The sequence below is a fragment of the Amblyomma mixtum genome, chromosome 3, assembly GCF_055824585.1.
Source record: "Amblyomma mixtum isolate Tamu chromosome 3, ASM5582458v1, whole genome shotgun sequence".
In the NCBI taxonomy this organism is placed as follows: Eukaryota; Metazoa; Arthropoda; class Arachnida; order Ixodida; family Ixodidae; genus Amblyomma; species Amblyomma mixtum.
This window is the reverse complement of record NC_143014.1, coordinates 266,530,646-266,549,020: the sequence shown is the minus strand read 5'-3', so window position 1 is coordinate 266,549,020 and position 18,375 is coordinate 266,530,646. Positions and strand designations below refer to the sequence as shown.

At 43.7% G+C, this 18,375-nt stretch overlaps 1 protein-coding gene and 1 non-coding gene across 2 annotated transcripts in view; one reads left to right on the top strand and one right to left on the bottom strand.

Moving 5' to 3' along the window:
* The window catches only part of LOC149354651 (nuclear cap-binding protein subunit 1-like), a 44,951-nt gene that overhangs the window by 16,705 nt on the left and 9,871 nt on the right, over nt 1-18,375 (bottom strand). The window contains exons 8-16 of the mRNA XM_089583449.1: nt 18,261-18,334; nt 14,995-15,064; nt 11,907-12,122; nt 8,838-8,935; nt 6,846-6,909; nt 4,348-4,458; nt 2,852-2,916; nt 1,877-2,014; nt 1,125-1,228 (exon numbers count right to left, since the gene is read on the bottom strand). Coding sequence (XP_089439575.1) covers nt 1,125-1,228; nt 1,877-2,014; nt 2,852-2,916; nt 4,348-4,458; nt 6,846-6,909; nt 8,838-8,935; nt 11,907-12,122; nt 14,995-15,064; nt 18,261-18,334 — 940 coding nt within the window. The remainder of the gene's footprint in view (nt 1-1,124; nt 1,229-1,876; nt 2,015-2,851; nt 2,917-4,347; nt 4,459-6,845; nt 6,910-8,837; nt 8,936-11,906; nt 12,123-14,994; nt 15,065-18,260; nt 18,335-18,375) is intronic.
* Nucleotides 5,199-5,270, top strand: TRNAA-CGC (transfer RNA alanine (anticodon CGC)). The gene has a single exon. It is a non-coding gene; the product is annotated as a tRNA-Ala (tRNA).

The following is an 18,375-nucleotide window of genomic DNA, read 5'->3' as shown; positions in this document are numbered from 1 at the left end:
CACAATGCGCCTTCTCCATTCATGCAAGCCACCCCCCCCCCCCCCCCCCTTCAAGTAAAGTTGTAACAAATCTTTTTCATCCCAACTTCTTGCTTTTGTAGTCTGCTAACCCGGACGCTATGGGCTGCCACAAATGCTTCCACAAACAAGGTGGTCAGTGGAAACATCCTTTACATATAGCACTTGCCAATGCATTGGGCTATCCACTGGTGTGCCACTCTCACTGGATGAATGCAGCCGATCCCTCAAACATATCCCGTTGATGTTGCTGCCTTCCATCCGCGCTAAATGCAGCGCCCTTTTACTGGTAACACTGCCAACAACACAGTTTGCAATGCTAAACATACAGCGGGCAGCATCTTGCCAGATCTGCAAAGCAGGCAGCCACCTTTCTGAAAGTGAGTGCGAGATGAACCGGTTCTCAAGCATGTGCTGCAAGATAGCACACGCAAGTGAAGCATTGCACTGTTTATTATTAGTTAATTTCAGGTTCATTTTCTAATTAACCAATTTTATGCTACTTTTATTGGCTCTCTAGAAAAAAAAAGGAACAGTACCTCCTCTAATAGGATGGTGCAACAATGCAACAGCTTTCTACTTGCATTCACGACACAGCCATGGCACAATGGGCATGCCACAGGCTATCTGGTTTGATTTCAGCTACAGCCAAGTAAGCTGTGCTTTTGCTTTAGAACACTAAGTGCTGCCTCTCTAGCAATGTGTGGTCTGCCCCTCATTCTTCTACGGCACTAAGAATTTTCTGTTTGGAAATTTGGAAAAAGCAGGTGCTGATCCTTGGTCAATCTCTTCTAAGGGCTTTTTTCATTGAAGGTTCTGACAGCTTACAGCTTTCATATAAACTGATTTTCATTTGGAAGTGCAACTAGTCAACGTGACAATAGATAAAAATCGGCATAAAATAAAATATTACAGCAAGCAGGTTGGCAGTTTATTAAGTAGAAACAGCTATCCCCACCTTTAGCAGCTATAAAAAATCAGCTTGGCGACAACTATTAAGCCAAATATAATGATACCTGGCATGAGGTTGATGTTTATATGCACTAATGTGCTCACGCCAGTCAAGAGGCGGAGTTGTGTTGCAGCATTCTGAGGTTGATAATCACCTGCTCCTTCCTTGTCGTAGGGGTAGTCGGGAACTGGCTTTGCGGGCAGGAAGGGGGCAAACGAAGGTGGCACAAGTTCCACCACACGCTGGTGATAGGACAACCTGGTGTCGGATGGAAAAAAATTTCAGGAATTTTAGACACACAATAAAGCAGTGCCCGTCAACACTAGTTCCACTAGGATTTGCCAGCTTGTAGGCAAGCCAAAAAAATTTAAATCAAAATCTGTTTTCAAGACCAACTACAGAACAATGAATGTAGGAGAGGCCTGCAACAGTCACACTCCTATCTCGGTCCTTCTATCACGATTATGTGCAGTTAAAATTAACATCACAAATGATGAACAACACAAATTATGCACAAACAAAAAACAGCCCCTTCGCTCCTTGGCTTCGCTGACTGTTGGCTTCCGTCATGTAATGTCAAAAAGAGCCCCTCTTTTTCCTTCTCTTGTCTGTTAAAATTAGGAGGAGCATTTTCAATACCCCTGATACTGACAAGACAAAACTGTCAGTTCAAATAAAGCAGGTCTTAATTAACAAGAGTCTATTGCAAGAACCTTTCACTTCGCCACCCTCATCAATACTCAACGAAGAAAAGTCAAAGCTGGTGCACATTCCTACCTAAGCTTGCATCAAGAAATGAGCATACAATACTGTACATTAGAGCTACCCCTTTGTTTGAAGCTGATGTCATCTTATCTCTATACCACTTCAAATTCAGCAGGTGCTAAGAGGTTCCAAACTCCTTGCCTGAGGCAACGATGCAGTGCCTGTCTCAAGAACACAGCTTTGGGGTGAAGAAGATCCAGAGAGACGGCGTCAGCCCAGTCGTCCCATGTCCACCGAAACTGGAAGTTGCTCAGATGATAGGCAAACCAGCTGCAGAACCTGCAGGAGGCAACGAGAATGAACAAATCCTTGCTTGCCTGCCTAAAAAAAGCAACTTACAGAAGCCAAACTCTATCACGTACTAACTGACTGGTGTAAACACCATGCTGTACTGTGTGCATGCACATGTGCACTTCCAGCTGAGTTGATTTCAGAGCTACCCCTGCCTTGTGCACAATAGAATCCAGAAGAGGATGATCCTTGATGTGCTCCTGACGAGCCCATCATGACAATAGGCGATGCGGGCAGGGCACTGTTATCTTTCTTTTTCTAACCCTCTCCAACGTATGTTCCCCTGATGTGCACAGTTCTTCTCCCCTGAGCATCACCTGCTTTGCTAAAAAGCTATGAGGTTTCCTCAGGCATTTTTAGTACATTAGATTCCCATATCAGGGCCAACACTGTTAAAAGTTGACTGCCAGCTCAGCCTGCCCAGTTAAAAATGCAAAGGATGGTAGCAGACAGCACAAACATTCCTAAAAGGAGCCTACATTACCCCAAGAATGAAAAAGAACATATAAATTTGGGCTACACATGAGGCACAGTACAATGCAAAGCATGCTCACAAAGCCACTTCGCCTGTTACTTTTCAACATGTTCAAGAGTCAGCAAACATTTGGTAGCAAACTTCGCAATGTCCAAACTATTTCTTCATTTGCCCAGCATCAGCCACGAACCCGTAAACATCAACAACCCTTCATAGCAGGCACTGCCCTCATTCTATATTTGCTTGGGTTCTGAACACTATGTGCTATGGAACAAAGGCTTGTCCACGGTGAAAGAGAGGCCTCTTACAACATGCCTGGGAAGTAAGGGAAGCATCAAAAACTGGCTCACCTATCTAAGCAGTCAGTATTCATTGTGTCCAACTGCTCATAAAGAAGCTCGACAGCCTGTGCAAGCTGAATGCCAACAGCATTAAGTGCAAATAAAATCTCACAATGGACAAGACACAGAGCACACACACTGCACACAAAACCATCGTCCTTCTCGGAAATGAACGAAACAGCTTGAGAAAGAGGAGGCTGTTAAAGGTGGGCGACCAGCCATGCAATGCAAAGCCAATGACTGTTCCCCGCCGCGGTGGCTCACTGGTTACGGCGCTCGGCTGCTGGCCCGAAAGACGCGGGTTCGATCCCGGCCGCGGCGGCTGAATTTCGATGAAGCCGAAATTCTTGAGACCCGTGTACTGTGCAATGTCAGTGCATGTTAAAGAACCCCAGGTGGTCGAAATTTCCGGAGGCCTTCACTACGGCGTCCCTCATAGCCTCAGTCGCTTTGGGACGTTAAACCCCAATAAACCAAACTAAACCAACCAAATAAGCACAGCGGCTTTAGCCACAAATTATTATGTGGCAGATGAAGCAGATGCCCACACTAAGAGGTGGTATAAAAAAGTTTTGAGACAAGTTTTGTAACACGCTAACAGAGGGCAGCACAGGGCTGCATACACAGCCACAGAAAGCACCCACCTTCATAAGCCAGTGTGCCAAAGAGATGTCCAATCTATACCAAAAACTGTGCAACCGTTGCTATCCTGACCACGTGTATTATCACGTCTACAATTTCATTATGAAGAGCATGTTAGAACAAAGAGCGAACATGAAATTCTGTATGAGAGTGGGCAAATCTCCCACACAGAAGTCTGGCATGATTCGGCAAGTTTACGGCAACACTACAATGGGTCATGCAAGGTATTTTGAGTGGCACGCGTGGTTCAAGTACGGCAGAACATCGCTGGAAGACGACAAGAGGTCAGGAAGACCTTCATGTTCAATCCGTGGAAAAGTCGAAACCATTCAGCAACTTGTGCATAAGGATTGCCGGACAAAAATCCACAACACTGCTGCCATCTACGAGGTGTCATACCGAACAGTCCTGGCAATCTTCACGCGTGATTTGAACAAGCACCGTGTTGCTGCCAAGCTTGTCCCCCGACTTCTGACCCAGGACTTCAAAAAGAAGACTTCGAGTGCACATTCCAACAGTGGCAGAAACACTGGGAGCATTGTACTGCTGTGCGAGGGGGGTAAACGCAGATAAATAAAGCCCTTCCTTGTAGACAGAGCTAGTCTCCAAAACTTTCTGACACCATCTCGTACAAGAAGTGAAGGCTGGATGAAACGCAAGCTAATAATCTGTGCTTTACTCAATCTAACTCATACCAATTCACCAGCACGTAGATCCATTGAAGCAAGCTAATCTTTCCTGAGGCATCTCATGATGCTGTACAGGCATCCACTTTGAAATGATATTTGTTTACAGTCACCCTCTCAGTGGATGTCACACCGGCAGAAGCTGCAGGCACTTCCTGCTTTCTTTCAAAAGGATACCACTTGGGGCATTGTGCTCGGTTGTAGCTTGCACAACTCCAGCAGAAGCGAGCCGTAGCAAATCTCCAAGTGCCTGGAGGTGGGAAGCCATAGTAGCTCACCGAAGATCACCTGTGACGCGGCGACAAGAGAGAGGACATTCTCTGATTCACTTACAAAGAACTCCAAGCAAAAGATGAGTTTTTATAAGGCGGGTCATTCCGCGCCAAGTGATTCAGCATTTCCTCAACCATGATGGATTTCACTGGAATAAATGTCGCAGGTTTCCCCACACTTACAGATTGCACTTGCCGGCTTAATATTTTAAAAATATATTTTCGCATCTTGATGGCGCTTTTATTTTTCGATTTAACTGGTAGAGGGTGCACTGAACAACAACAGAGCACCGGACGTGTAATTCGGAGGTCGTGGGTTCGGATCCCACCGGCGGCATGTGGTTGTTTTTTCTTCTGCCTTTCTAATCAATTAGCTTTAAGCGATAACATATTCAGAATATAAATTGATCAACACCACAAAAAAAAAATAAATTAATTAGAAATCCCCTGTGCCCCTTGGTTTCTGTGGCTGTTGGCTTCTCTCATATTTATAACGAGCCCCTCATTCCCCTTTCCTCGTCTGCTTAATTGCTTAACGAGGGCCTCGGTTCTGGCAGCCTTGATGCCTTAGGAAGCGTAAGAGGGTTCTCACACAGCTTCCACCCTCGCCGTTCGATGACGTTCTACGTCACATCAGCGGTAACTCAGGACGTGCTAAGTCCGCCGCTTAAGAACGTGGTTGGTGCTGGTGAACACTCCCAAGGTTAAGTTATTTGTAAAACATAAATACCCCCGAAAGCAGAAGGTTTGACAGCCGTCGCCGTAGCTCAGCGGTAGAGCACCGGACGCGCAATTCGGAGGTCGTGGGTTCGGATCTCACTGGCGGCATGTGGTTGTTTTTTCTTCTGCTTTTCTAATCAATTAGCTTTAAGCGATAACATATTCAGAATATAAATTGATCAACACCACAAAAAAATTAATTAATTATTTAAAAATCCCCTGTGCCCCTTGGTTTCTGTGGCTGTTGGCTTCTCTCATATTTATAACGAGCCCCTCATTCCCCTTTCCTCGTCTGCTTAATTTTTCATATAAGTTTTTTTGAATAGCTAAATACTTTTATTGGTTATTACAGAAGGCCAGAGGATTGTAGAGGCTGTCGGAAAACATTTTATGTCAGATTCGGTGATAACACGGAATATACCTCACATAAAAGCATAAAAAAAATTGGAAATTTGAAATTTTTTGCTCAAAAAGCTCCAAGGTGCAGAGGCAAAATTTTTTACATAGGCTGTGGTGCATGAAAGAAAGAAAACAAAGAACATGTTAAAAATATTTCTGGTTAAATATAATCAACACGGTACCAAGGAAAAACTTCCAAACCATGTAAGGTATCAAAAATGTCACTTGGCATTCGAAGCAAAAATACATTTAAAGAAATGCCTTTGCAAACCTTAGGCTTTTCCCAAGAATAAGGAAAGTTCTGAAATGGCATCAATTTTTGACTGTGAGAAATCCTTCATTTTTAAATTTTGCAACACTGCTGCACACAGAGCACGCCACAAGTAGTCTGCACCCCGGAGACCACAGACTAAAGTGAACAAGAATTAGAGGTATAATGGAAAGAGTGGAAGCTGCGGGGAACCAGTAAGATTTTTTCTAACGAAATCTGTGGTGTGTGTGGTCACAAATAAATCTCGTCAGCTGCAAGCAGGTCTCTGAGAATGCAGTTCCTGAGCTTCTACATGCGGATTTTGCTTGTTTTGGATGATACGAATACTGTACAAACTCATGTAAGGGCCACACATTTTTTAATTCAGGCGTGACTTTTGAAGGTGTGGCCCCTACACAAATAAAAAAAACAACTTATAACCATACTTTTCTTACTTATCTAGTTCAAAACATGGTGTGTGGCTCATACACGGAGGTGGCTCTTACACGAGATTATACGGTATTTGTTGGGACCCTGTGAGATTCATATCATTGAAATTTCACTGTATATAAACCTAGTCGCGACTGATTCACTGAGTGCACCACCAATATCTGAGAATTGTCATAGAGCGTGCTCTGCAGCTTTAGCAAAGCGTCTCATAATAACAGCTACACTTGACAATATTCTTGTTCTTTCTACCTACACACCAATAACCGCTCCCACATGTGGCGCATCCTCACAGCTGTCCACTACACTGTCGCCAGTTTTGTTTCTTGTGGCCCCCACATGGTGGTGCCACAGGGGAACACAAAAGGGCAGTACTACTCAAAATACGAACACATGTCTAAAACCAAGGAGTGACCTGTGCTGCCAAATGCTGAGAAGAGCCATTACTGTGCAGTGCTAAGCCACACGCCTTCATATGACACCGCACAGCCTAGCAAGCACTCTTCAACTTTCGGCCACAGATTGTACCGATGTTCCTCCCACCAAAGCAGCCAGACTCGAGAGCTTCTCTGCCAAGGCTCACTCACCTCAACGATCATGTACTCCAGGGGCACCTTAAGCTTGCCTTGGAAGCTCAGCAGCTGCGCAGCGCTAACAAAAGGGGTGGGAGAGAGAGTGGTGAATGGCAAAACTTGACACAAACTGCTTGTGGTAGGAAAGGACAGAAAAAACAAAGGCCAAAGAGAAGCCAAGAAATAAAATAGGTTCAAATAAAGGTACAAACGGGCAGGCTTTCCAGATGCCGCAAACCTACTGCACTGAGTCGGAGCTCCTGGGTTCGAACCCGGCTGCGTTTCGATGCAGGTGAAACGCTAAAGGCGCCCGTGTACTGTTCAATTTCAGTGCATGTTAAAGATACCGGGGTGGTCGAAATTATTCCCAAGCCCTTCACCACGGCACCTCTTTCTCTCTTCTTTCACTCCCACCTTCATCACCACCCTTATGGTGGGTTCGGGTGTCCACTTAGATGTGAGACAATTACTATGCCATTTTCTTTCCTCAATAACTAATTGCCTGGATTATGCGTGCATGTTTAATTTCTAGCGGTGGCAGCTATACACTTTTATGGTGGCAAAGCTCAATAGCATTTCAGTGCGCACTTGAAAAGCCCCCTTTCTCAAGTCGCAGCAGCATTAGATTTCATAGCCGATGAACTAATGACTTGATGTGCTTGTGCTGGAAGAGCTGCTCTGCTATGTGATAGAAGTGCGGAACAATGGCTGCACGTCGACAGCGGACATGTTGCACGACTTCTTGTGGGATGAGCGTGCACCAGAGCACAGCACCAGCTCGGAGTCAGAAGACCGCGAGTGACAAGTGGACGTAGAATAAATGCCATTTATTCCCTGATCGCTGTGTTTTTACATAAGAATTTTTTTTTTCAAATATCGCGTGCATAAGCTGCACCCCGAAAATTGGCCCTCGAATAAGGAAAAAAAAGTGCGACCCTTACACGCGTTGATACGGTATTAGCAAGACTCTGCTAGCAAGTGAAAACTTGTACTATCACACACATGTCCTACAGTAGACAATACATTGCCTAAGCACAGTTCCTGAAGCAATGCAACCTCAGCAGTGCTGAAACGTTACCCATTCAGACTATGGCTCCTCCTTGGAGTGTGTCTGCATGTTATGTGTTGTGCATCAAAGCGCATTCATAAGCTTCAAGACCAAGGTGTTGTAAATTGTAAATTGTTGGGTTTAAGAAGACGAAGAGATACACAAGCTATTAGATATACCGTAATGGAGGGCTCCGGCTTAATTTAGAGCACCTGGGGATCTTTGATATGCGTTTACATTGCACGCACAGCACTTGGGCACCTTTTGTGTTTCACCTCCATCAAAACGCGTCAGCTGCGGCCGGGATTGAACTCGGGACCTCCAGCTCGGTAGCTCAGTGCCCTAATCATTGTAGGTGTTGCAGGCCATATTGGTCTTGCCATAGAGTACACTGTGAACATTTAAGGTATCTAGAATGTGCAACAAAATCACTATGAAAGTAAGCATTTTTGCCCCTTGAAATCAGATGTCAGCATCTTTGGCTTTGGAATCTCTAAATTGATACTCAAAACTGAGTGCAAGCAAACCTGGCCCATTTTATGAGGCAACACTCTACCTTATATTCACTTCTCTTATATCTCTGGTGTAAATTGCGAGCAATTGTGAATAATTTTGAAAATTTACATCTATTTCTGAAGGAGTTGCAAGGACTTAGGCACCTGATGTTAGACGGCAACGTCTTCCTTATAAAACTACTTTCAGCAGCAGAAAATTTTCTAAACACCTGTGTGAATTTATTACAGCAAACAAAAACGAACATGCAAGAGCCTGGTATAAATCAGTTCAGCTTATCAGAACAACCCCGAAATTGCGCTTGTGCTAGAGCACGTGGATGCTGTTAATTTACCAGTAATGGATGCTATTAATTTACCAGTAACGAGAAGTAGTTTTTGGTGCAGATATTCTCAGCACAATAACTATCATTTAGAAAGCAGGAAACAAAAAGACGGTCGGCTTACCAAACTTTGCGGTCAGCATAGTTGCGGTCACGAATTTGGCGCAGCTGTTCTTCAGCCAAGAAGCGCTCAATGGAGTGGGAACCAGGTAATACAGGGCCCTGAAAAACCACAATAAGTGAGCAGAGTTATTTTCTGCTGTGCTTTCCTCGGTTTCAAAATTTTGTTGGCTCCCAAGTATACATGTCCTAATAAGCCTTTCATCTGACTATTTTATAGATACTGCACGCTTTCACAGTCTAATGCAGTTGTAGGCCACAAGAAAACAAGTGAAGCAAGGGTCATAGGAAACAAGAAAATATGACGCAACTCATCATAAAGCAAACACAGCACACACTCAAACGAAAACAATGAAAAGGAAACAAAATGAATGATATGAGCAAAAACAAAATGCAAGGAACTACGGCACACCTCATAGTCCATATGTTGGTTCTGGACAGTTGTTCCAACTTCTGATATAACCAGTATAATGGGGGAAGGAGTCAGTAGTTATAAGCACAGTCTGAAGCGTCACATCACTAAAAACCTCACAGCATGTCATGTGCACAGACGAGGGGCAGTGATCGCTTTCATAAACACAGCTTTAGATGTTTGTACTGCTGTTGGAAGTTACGGACGAACGCACGAGTTGGGACAAATTTCAGACACGAAAGAAAATCCACCGCTACAGAATTTCGCTGTGCCTGCCGTACGAAGGACCCGAAACGAAAAGGAGAAGACTGCAATAAAGGTAACAAAAAATCAAAAAACGGCCAAAGCAAGCATTTCGCTGGCGTTGGTTTTCCCTATAGTCGGTTACAACTTGAAAATGCAGAAGAAGCTCGGCTTTCCAATGCGCCTCTAAGTGGCATACATTTGCCAGCTAATCACAACAACCCCACGAGGTGACGTCGCACCCCAGTGAACTTCTTTCAGAATGGCTGCTCACGCTTCCCAGTGTGCCGTCACCTTGACTGTTTGCTTAGCGTCGTGTTACACTGCACCAGCTAGTCTCACCGTGCACCGAGGCCTCACCGGCCAGTGACAACTGGGCAGCCATGCTTATTATTTCATGCCATTTTTTTATAGATGTCAGGTGGGGGTACACATGGCCAGTCTACATTAGCCACATGTGTAAGCATGCATTGCGTGTCGATGTCACCAATAACCCACGTTCACACAGATGACACTGCACACAGTGACACGGAAGTGTCAAGTTCTCTAAAGCATGTCGCGTACTTGGCAATGTCTTGTTACTTCTGATATAGTGGTTGAAATAACAGCTCTAATTCCACTGAAGATAACTAATTTTATTTCAGCAGATGGTGCAAACAGCGCGCGTTCGATTTTTGCCAGGAGTTGATCGCTCAGCTGTTCCACACCAAGCTTTTATGGAACGAAACTTTTTGTGTTTCCGTTACCAACGACATTCGCTCATGAAAGCATTCTGTAAATTCTGCAACTTCCTACTTGTCATTATGAGCACCTTCCAGGCATGGAACTTTTTCTGCCTAGCAGTTGTTCAAGAGACGCTTCCATCTGTCAGAGAGCCGGAAAGGCAGTAGAAAGTCCGTGGAGGCGAAGCCTCTGCTGCATTCACAAGTTGTAACCGACTATGGATAGTGGAGCCAAGAATCAACTTTGGAACTAGTAATATGTTTCATGTATCCACGCTACAGTGGCTTGTTTGTACTGAGAGGCATTTTTGCCTGCAATCAAAACGCCAGTTCTGATGGTTTGCGACAGAAAAGTCAGGGCTGCGGTGAATTTGGTCATGGGCATGAGCTCCTAGTTTTGAAGAGCAGTGCCGTTTTCTTCTGCTTGCAGTCTCCAGAAGCTGTATGCCTCCCAAGCACTTCGCTGCTGCTTCTTCACTAATTCGGGGCAAAAGGACTCGGAAAAGGTGAGCTATGTGAACTATGATCACTATTCAAGTTTGTGCAGCGGATGATGTCCGCAACCAGTACAAGCTCTCAACAACGAGTCCACAACGTGTCACACTGCAGAGAATATCAGCTGTGCCATTTAAGACACTTTTAGCCTGAATTCTGATCCATTAGACCAAGTTTTAACGCGATAACATTAAGGAGCTCATGTCGCAGAAAATCCGGCGTCGCCATTGACCATGAGTGAAAAATTCATGAAATATCCCCGGAGAAGCAACCCAGGAGGTAGGTGGGCCATCTAGGTCACGTGACCTTGTGGCGTCATCGCAACCTGTTCACTGGATTGTGAGCAAACTGCACATCATGGCAGGTGGCAGTTAAATTAATGACTGGCCACAAAAGGTTGCTGGCAAGAGCAACCTGGATCGCACAAGTCTCATCATTGGCAGCATCTGATATCGAGGGCAGTGACGCATTGCACCAGGAGCGGTATGAGGACCCCCAGGGATCAATGAACTCTAATTAAGTGGAAAATAACCAATTCTCCATATACGGACATTAACCCATTTTCTATTGCATCATATCCTTAAGGGGGAGCTAAGCGTCCCCTCCAATTTTTCGAATCCCCTTAGAATTTGAAGTAACATGGTTCTACTGTACATATTTCAGTGCAGAAGTGAGGTCTGAAATATTTAATTGTCGGTTGTAATGCGTTCGAAATTTCAGTTGCTCTTATACATTGGCTTTAAGGGGCATGCCATGGTGCCGCAAAAAAAGTAAGAATAATCAACCATGTCCAAAAAACCAGGTGTCTGAATGTTTGCTCCACAACATTAATCACATGCAAAGCTATTCGTGCAAGTGCGCACAAATTTTACTTCTAAATAAATTAAGAGTCAGTATTCTCAGCTTTTGGAAGGCGATATCATTAAGCAGTATTATGGTAACCTTCAGCTCATAATCCTGGCTCAGTGCCAGTGGCTATAGGCAGTGGCCTAGTATACGCGGTTCAAAAGTTGGGTTTCGATGAAGGCGAAATTCTAGAGGCCCGTGTACTGTGCGATGTCAGTGCACGTTAAAGAACCCCAGGTGGTCGAAATTTCCGGAGCCCTCCACTACGGCGTCTCTCATAGCCTGAGTTGCTTTGGGACGTTAAACCCCATAAACCAAACCAAAAGTTGGGACACAGCCTCCACTAATAACCGACCTCGGGACAGTCTGTGTAGTCGAAGAGGCGGAACACGACGGTCGGGAACGGGTAGGAGAAATGTGGCTGGTGGGGTGGTGGGCTCAGAGTGGGCAGGTTGTGCTGCAGGGCCTCGCACAGGACCCCGTAAAAGGCCAGGTAGGGCCGCACCAGGTGGCGCTCCACCCACTTCTCCGAACGCAGCTTCGACACCTGCGCCCAGAGGCAGTCCAGACCCTGCAATGCACACAGAGAGAGAACGATCAGACCAATACGGCACCCATGCATGGCACAGGGGCATTTGCTTCAACAAAGCCTATTAGAATCAGAATTTCCTTACAAGTCGAAGTCCCAAAGACCTCCTGAACAAAGAGAAGGAAATTAACAGCAATTGCAAACCAGATAATACAATATGTTGAATTTGGTACTAACAGTCCAAAATGCGTGTTACCGCGAGTACTGATATTGATGAATTGAATTTAATGGTGCAAGGGCAGCGCAGACATGGGAGTCAGTAGCCCATTTTTCCAAGCATTTTAGCTAGCAGAAGGCCAAGGGAAAGCTTTTATCCCCTGAAAAACCCTACACTTCTCGATCTCGATCTTTTCAGCTGATCACGCATCCTTTCTAGGTGTAGTACTTGACAAACATCTTAAATTTCAGACCCACATTACATCCATTTCACGAAAAATGGCATATGGTATTAGAGTACTAATTCATCCACTCCCATATTCAGTATTGCATTTCATCTTGGGGAAACACATATCATTCGCTTTTATCATCTCTGCAAACTATTCAAAACCAAGCCATTCGTATTTTAACATACAGTCACTACTCTGTAAATGCGCCTCGTCTGCTCCTATCCCACAATATTTTGTCTGTGCGCAAAATAATCGAATAAAAATTATGCACCATTATGTACAAATCTGTTAAAAAGCTACTTCCTTTTTCGCTAACTACCGGTGAAGAAATTCCGCGTCGCAACGACACACGCTTTGCTGATCACAATAACTTCTTACTCCCTAAATCTAACACTAATTATGCTAAACAAACAGTTTGTTTCTCCACTACCACTTTATGGAACTCATTACCTATTACCATTAAGCACTCATAAAATATCTGTGCCTTTAGATCCGCTCTTCGTCAGTTTTTACAATCCCTCTAATAGTATTTCTCATGGTAAATGGTACTAGTTTTGTAATTTATATCACTCTATGATTTTTGTTTTGTGTTCTGTATGCTTTTAGGTGTGTAATCATATTTAATTCAAATAAGTTTTTGCATTATTTCCTGTATCTCACTTTCTTCTCTTTACTGATGCCAACATCTTTGTAATTTTTGCATCTGCTGCCCAATATTTATTCTTACAATTGTTCTTACAGGAGGTCCCGTCCACAGTCTCTGACTTTGGGACTTCCTTCTGTTTTCCAGTGTTTTTTATTCTTCTTGTACCGTAAACATGTAATACACGAACCTTGAACCTTGAACTTCCCTGGGGAGGGGGGCTGAAATGCACTCAAACCACTAGCCCCTCCACTGTAGACGCTACTGCTGTAGAAGTGCAGCCTTGAATATTCATAAAATAGTCACCTGTTAGCTGCCATAACCCTACGCTATCTACAAAGAATGGCTGGGTTCAAATTTTCCTACAGCATCAGGTAGGCTGAATTGGCTGCAGTGCTTTAGAATACCCCCCCGATGTCGATCTGTGCCAAACCTAGGAGAGAGAAAAAAAAGAAGAGGGCACTAGCTGCACTGCCGCTCCCCTATACTACTTGCCTCTACACATACTAGTCAATAATACATCCCATCAGCACACACGGTTGGCAACTACGGCAGCTGCTGTCCACATGGAATGACCAACGTAACACTGTCCATGCCAGCATACTAAGATTATCTGCAAAACATGCAGGCCAAATGACGGAAGACCAAAGAGAAAAGTCAAGCAAGTAAAGACCAAACCTTCACTTGAGCATCGCTAGAGGGCTACAGGAAAGCTAAGCAACTTTCTTAACCCTTTGAAGGTTTTTGCCGTATATGTACGGCGGCGGTTTTCTGCCCCGCAAGGTCTTTGCCTTACGGGTACAGTTTCGATCTTCCGTTTGAAATTTTGCGCCAAAAGAACAATGCGTGCTCACTGGGGGGTGCTGCCACCTCTTAGGACTTACAAGAAGTGTTTGAATTTTGTGCTGCCTTCTTACGAAGATAAGCAGAACTTATGTCTAGCTTTAGCGCTGCGGCACAGACTGCGGCAACACCCCTTTTGTAGCTTTGGTTTCGCCGCGTGATCGCAACGGAGTCGCGCGAAATTTGAGTTTTCTTTTTGTCAGCACTATCTTGCAGGGGCTGCCGAAGTTGATTTCTATCTTTACTGGCGCTGCTCTTAGCTTGCTTATCACCATTGCTCGCGAGGTATTCTCGCCCTCTGAGGCAACGCGCCTACGCGGTTTCAATTCCGCCGCGGGATCGCAACGGAGTCACGCGAAACGTGTTTTCTCTTTTTGGGCACTCTCTTGCAGAGGCGGCGAAAGTTGATTTCTATCTTTATTGGTGCTGCTCTTAGCTTGCTTATCACCATTGCTATTCTATTCTATTGAACATTTTCCAGTTGTGAGTGATGCTGTCACCAAAGTACTGTTCCTAATTTTTTTTTTTTACTATTTATTCTCGATTATATACATTTTGTAGATTCAAGATCCGCAGTAAAGTAATTTGACCACCTGGGAAAGTTTTCTTCAAAATAATTCGACCCTCAAAGGGTTAAATACACTTTTTTAAAAGACAAACTCATCCTACCAATTTGGGACTCAAAACCCAGCACCACCGCCTCACCAGAACAGTGAGGCTGAAGTAGCCAGAAAGCGGTCGGGCGAAGTTGCTTCGATCAAAGTCTTCTTCATTCCAACCAAGTAGAATAAAAGAATAATGCCCAGTTTTCCTTAGCAGCCACAAGACTGAGCTTTGTTATTCCCACACCACCTTACAGGATTTTCGCAGAACACGACATTGGTAAATGACTGCTGCTGCCCTTGGCACAGACTCTGCAACCAGCAGCGGTGATCCAAACACAAAACGCTGGCATGCGGGAAGTGTGGGGCCTACAACTCACCTCTTCCTGGGCATGAGGAACTTCAGCTTGCCAGACACGCAGTGCTGGGGCATGCCTCTTCTGACGCTTGCTGCATTCACATGCACACCAGGTATGAAGTGAGGCAAGCCATTAAATAAAACAAGGATACAAGTAAGAGCTTCCAAACCCTTGCATTGACTAGTCAGGTGCAACTAAAACAATGCAGCATGAAGAGCACAGAAATGACACCCACTTCTTTTTTTAATATGAATTTTAAATAGGGGTGTAAGGATATTGAAATTTTCAAATATGAATATGAAAAAAAATTCCTTCAAATATTAAAATATCTGTTCGGTATGAAAAATATCTTCAGAAATACATAGTCAAATGTTGTTGGCCTTAATTTTTTTTAAATATTCCATGGTCTGTGCAACCAAAGTATACAAAAAAACTAGACTGACTCAGTACGAAATAAAAAAGTACACAAGACTTGCGCAGGAATGTACACTGATTAGACAGAGTAACAGCGCGCTACTTGCAATGTGGTCATGCAAAAAGAGTGACAAAATCAAATTCATGATTTGACGCTCATACTGGCAACTTAAAATACAATGACGGGTAGTAAAGCCTCATTAATTTGTACTTCAATGGACCAGAGAAATATGCCCGAATTGTCCGAAGGTCGAGCTGTAACCTGTCTCTTTCCCTCAGAAAAAAAATAAAATAATAATAATAATAACAATGCAAAAGAACCTTTTAATAATCGTCAAAAAAACCCGTCAAACTGCTGAAAAAGGAACAAAAGTATGATTTTCGTTATGCTATGTTAAAATATGGGCCAAGGAAACAAGCGCCTACTGTAGAATCTAGTATTTCTTCCATATATATAAGCTGACAGAAAATGCTTTTTAAAGTGTGGTGAACAAATTTCTCCAGAGAAATAATGAGCACGAATTAGTGCAGCACTACAGAAGCATTTACTTGTCTTTTTTCATTTCTTTTTGCCAAACAGCATCACACTGCATTGAACATAAAAATACATAAAATGCTATATTTAACCCATTAGCGCCCAGCGTACTTTTTAAAGTACAGTTCATTTTTTTATAATTTCACCACCAAAGACTGGAATTTTCTTTTCAAGTAGGGCATACTTTTGTCAATAGGGGATTGGCCAACCACCCTTAACTAATTTGGCGCACTTCCTCTGCTCAGTATGTCAGCTTTCCGTGGTGAAACTTCAGGATTTTTGTTTCCCACGAACTGCACTGGTAGTTGCTTGCTTATAATTTTCTCACGGCCGCATTTATGTACATGTTACGCTAGTTTCAAGTACAGAGCAGCACGAAAGACGAAAGTAAACAACGGATGCTTTGAATGTCCCGCATCTTTGGCGTTTCTTGCTCTTTGATGATTTATATACTGCTGTACTTTCTATAGTACACTGGATCTTCCTGTGTGCAGAACGGCGCCTATTTATTCCAGTTCATAGATCTTATGGTTCCTTTTAAATTTTCGGAAAAAAATCACTTTGTCTGCTCAGCAAGGCCTCGGAGGCTGCTGTACGTGCCGCTAGCGGTCTTGAGTATGATGATGGTATGATTTTAATTGGTTGTAATAAAGTTTGCTTATAAGAACTGAAGGTTCTGCAGAGCAGACAGTTACTGTTATGCTATTCACACCGTCTGCGGAAAGTACTTGAGTTCAGAAATGAAACGTTTGGAAGCGCGTGTTGTCCTGTCGTCACCTGAGGTGATTTCAACGCTTAGTGACCATTTCATCTTTTTTTTTGTAATTTTTTTACCTCTCAAGACATTCTTGTAACGCTCCACTGGGAGGAATTTAGAGCTAGAGGAACCGTTTGCCAAAACGGGTTTGGGAAGTTTCCACTCGGGCCAAAGAAAGCGATGAAATAGAAGCAGCCATGAAACATCGATTCTTGCTTCAGTAGTATAGGTTACATGCTTTTATTGAAGTCTACGATCAACAGTATAGTAACTATGGCTTGCAACTATAACAGCAGTGAGCCTACGTGTTTTGTAGAGTGGTGGTCGCCTATAGCACAAGAAAAACAATTTTTTTAAAGCCAAAACTCCTTTCCTTTTACAACAGTGGTATGGCAGGTGTTGACCTTTCGCATCAAGCCATCTACTGCCAGTATATCAGCATCAGGGACAAAAAGTGATAGTAGTTGTTGACACCAAAGCTCAACTTTGCAATTGTGAAAGCCTTAACAATCTGCCAAATTGCTAGAGACGAGCCTGCTGACTATTTTTGCTTTGGTAAGAACGTTACTCATCATTATCTACACCTTGACATGCAGTAACCAGCGGTTCGCAGACACTCTGGCTCAATCGTATCTGATGCTTCTTTGAAAAGGAGCAAGGTTTCCGTGCAAAGTAGGATACCTGCGGTGCCAGTATAGCCAGAAAATATTCATGAGGGCCTGCAAGAAGTGTTGTATCACCCTGCGTAAAAATCGCAGACATAATAACAAAATTCACGCCACCAATAGGAATGCAGTGAAGTAGCCACATGTGCTATGGGGAAGACCCAGTGTACTATAAAAAGTACACCTGTGTAACCTCTGGAAGGAATAAAGCAATCGTGACGAAATTTCAGCAATCTCTTTTTCTTTATATGAGAGTATTATGTGCTAAATATGAAGAAAATCACTCTGTTAGATTTTTCTTGGTCCCTAATGGGTTAAAGGAGTGCAATACTGCTTGGCAGAAGGAAATGAAAAAAAGATAGGGAAATCCTTCAATGGTACTGAACTAATTAATGTACAGTATTTCTGCAAAATCTGTAGTCTATCTCGTCCTCCAGAGTTTAAGCAAGCATGAAATGCATTGCACAAAAGGCATAGCACATTCCAGGACAGTGAGTGGTGATAGAGTACTCAGATATTGGCCAGGTCCTTTGGCAGCTGAACACGCCCTTTTCCTGAACACGTCGCTCAAGAGGCTGCGGAAATGGCCCGAGTTGTCTAAGGCACCAGGGAACAAGGTTGCTCTGCCTGTGTTGCCCCTGGCTCAAAGCCAGCTCAAGGATACATTACGGTAAGCTTTTTCCTGCTGGATACTAGTCAGTTGTGTAATGTTTCACAATGTTTGAGATAAGTTCTGCTTCACGTTTGCACTCATGTTTGGCTTGAGCTTCACCACGGTTCCTGAACAATGTTCCACCTTAGTTTGCCAAGAATGGGAGCTACAGGTATTTCATGCTTAAAATGCTACGAAGTGTGCCGACTGCATAAACCTTCAGCCTAAAGTTCCTTAACATTTTACACTTAGCAAGCTACACACCTGATATAGTCATCAATGTGACGCATGATTCTGTCCAGTTCTTGGTCCTTCTTCTCATAGAGTTCCCGTCCAACCTGTAGCAAAAAACAAGTGAAAGATGAACAGAATGAACACC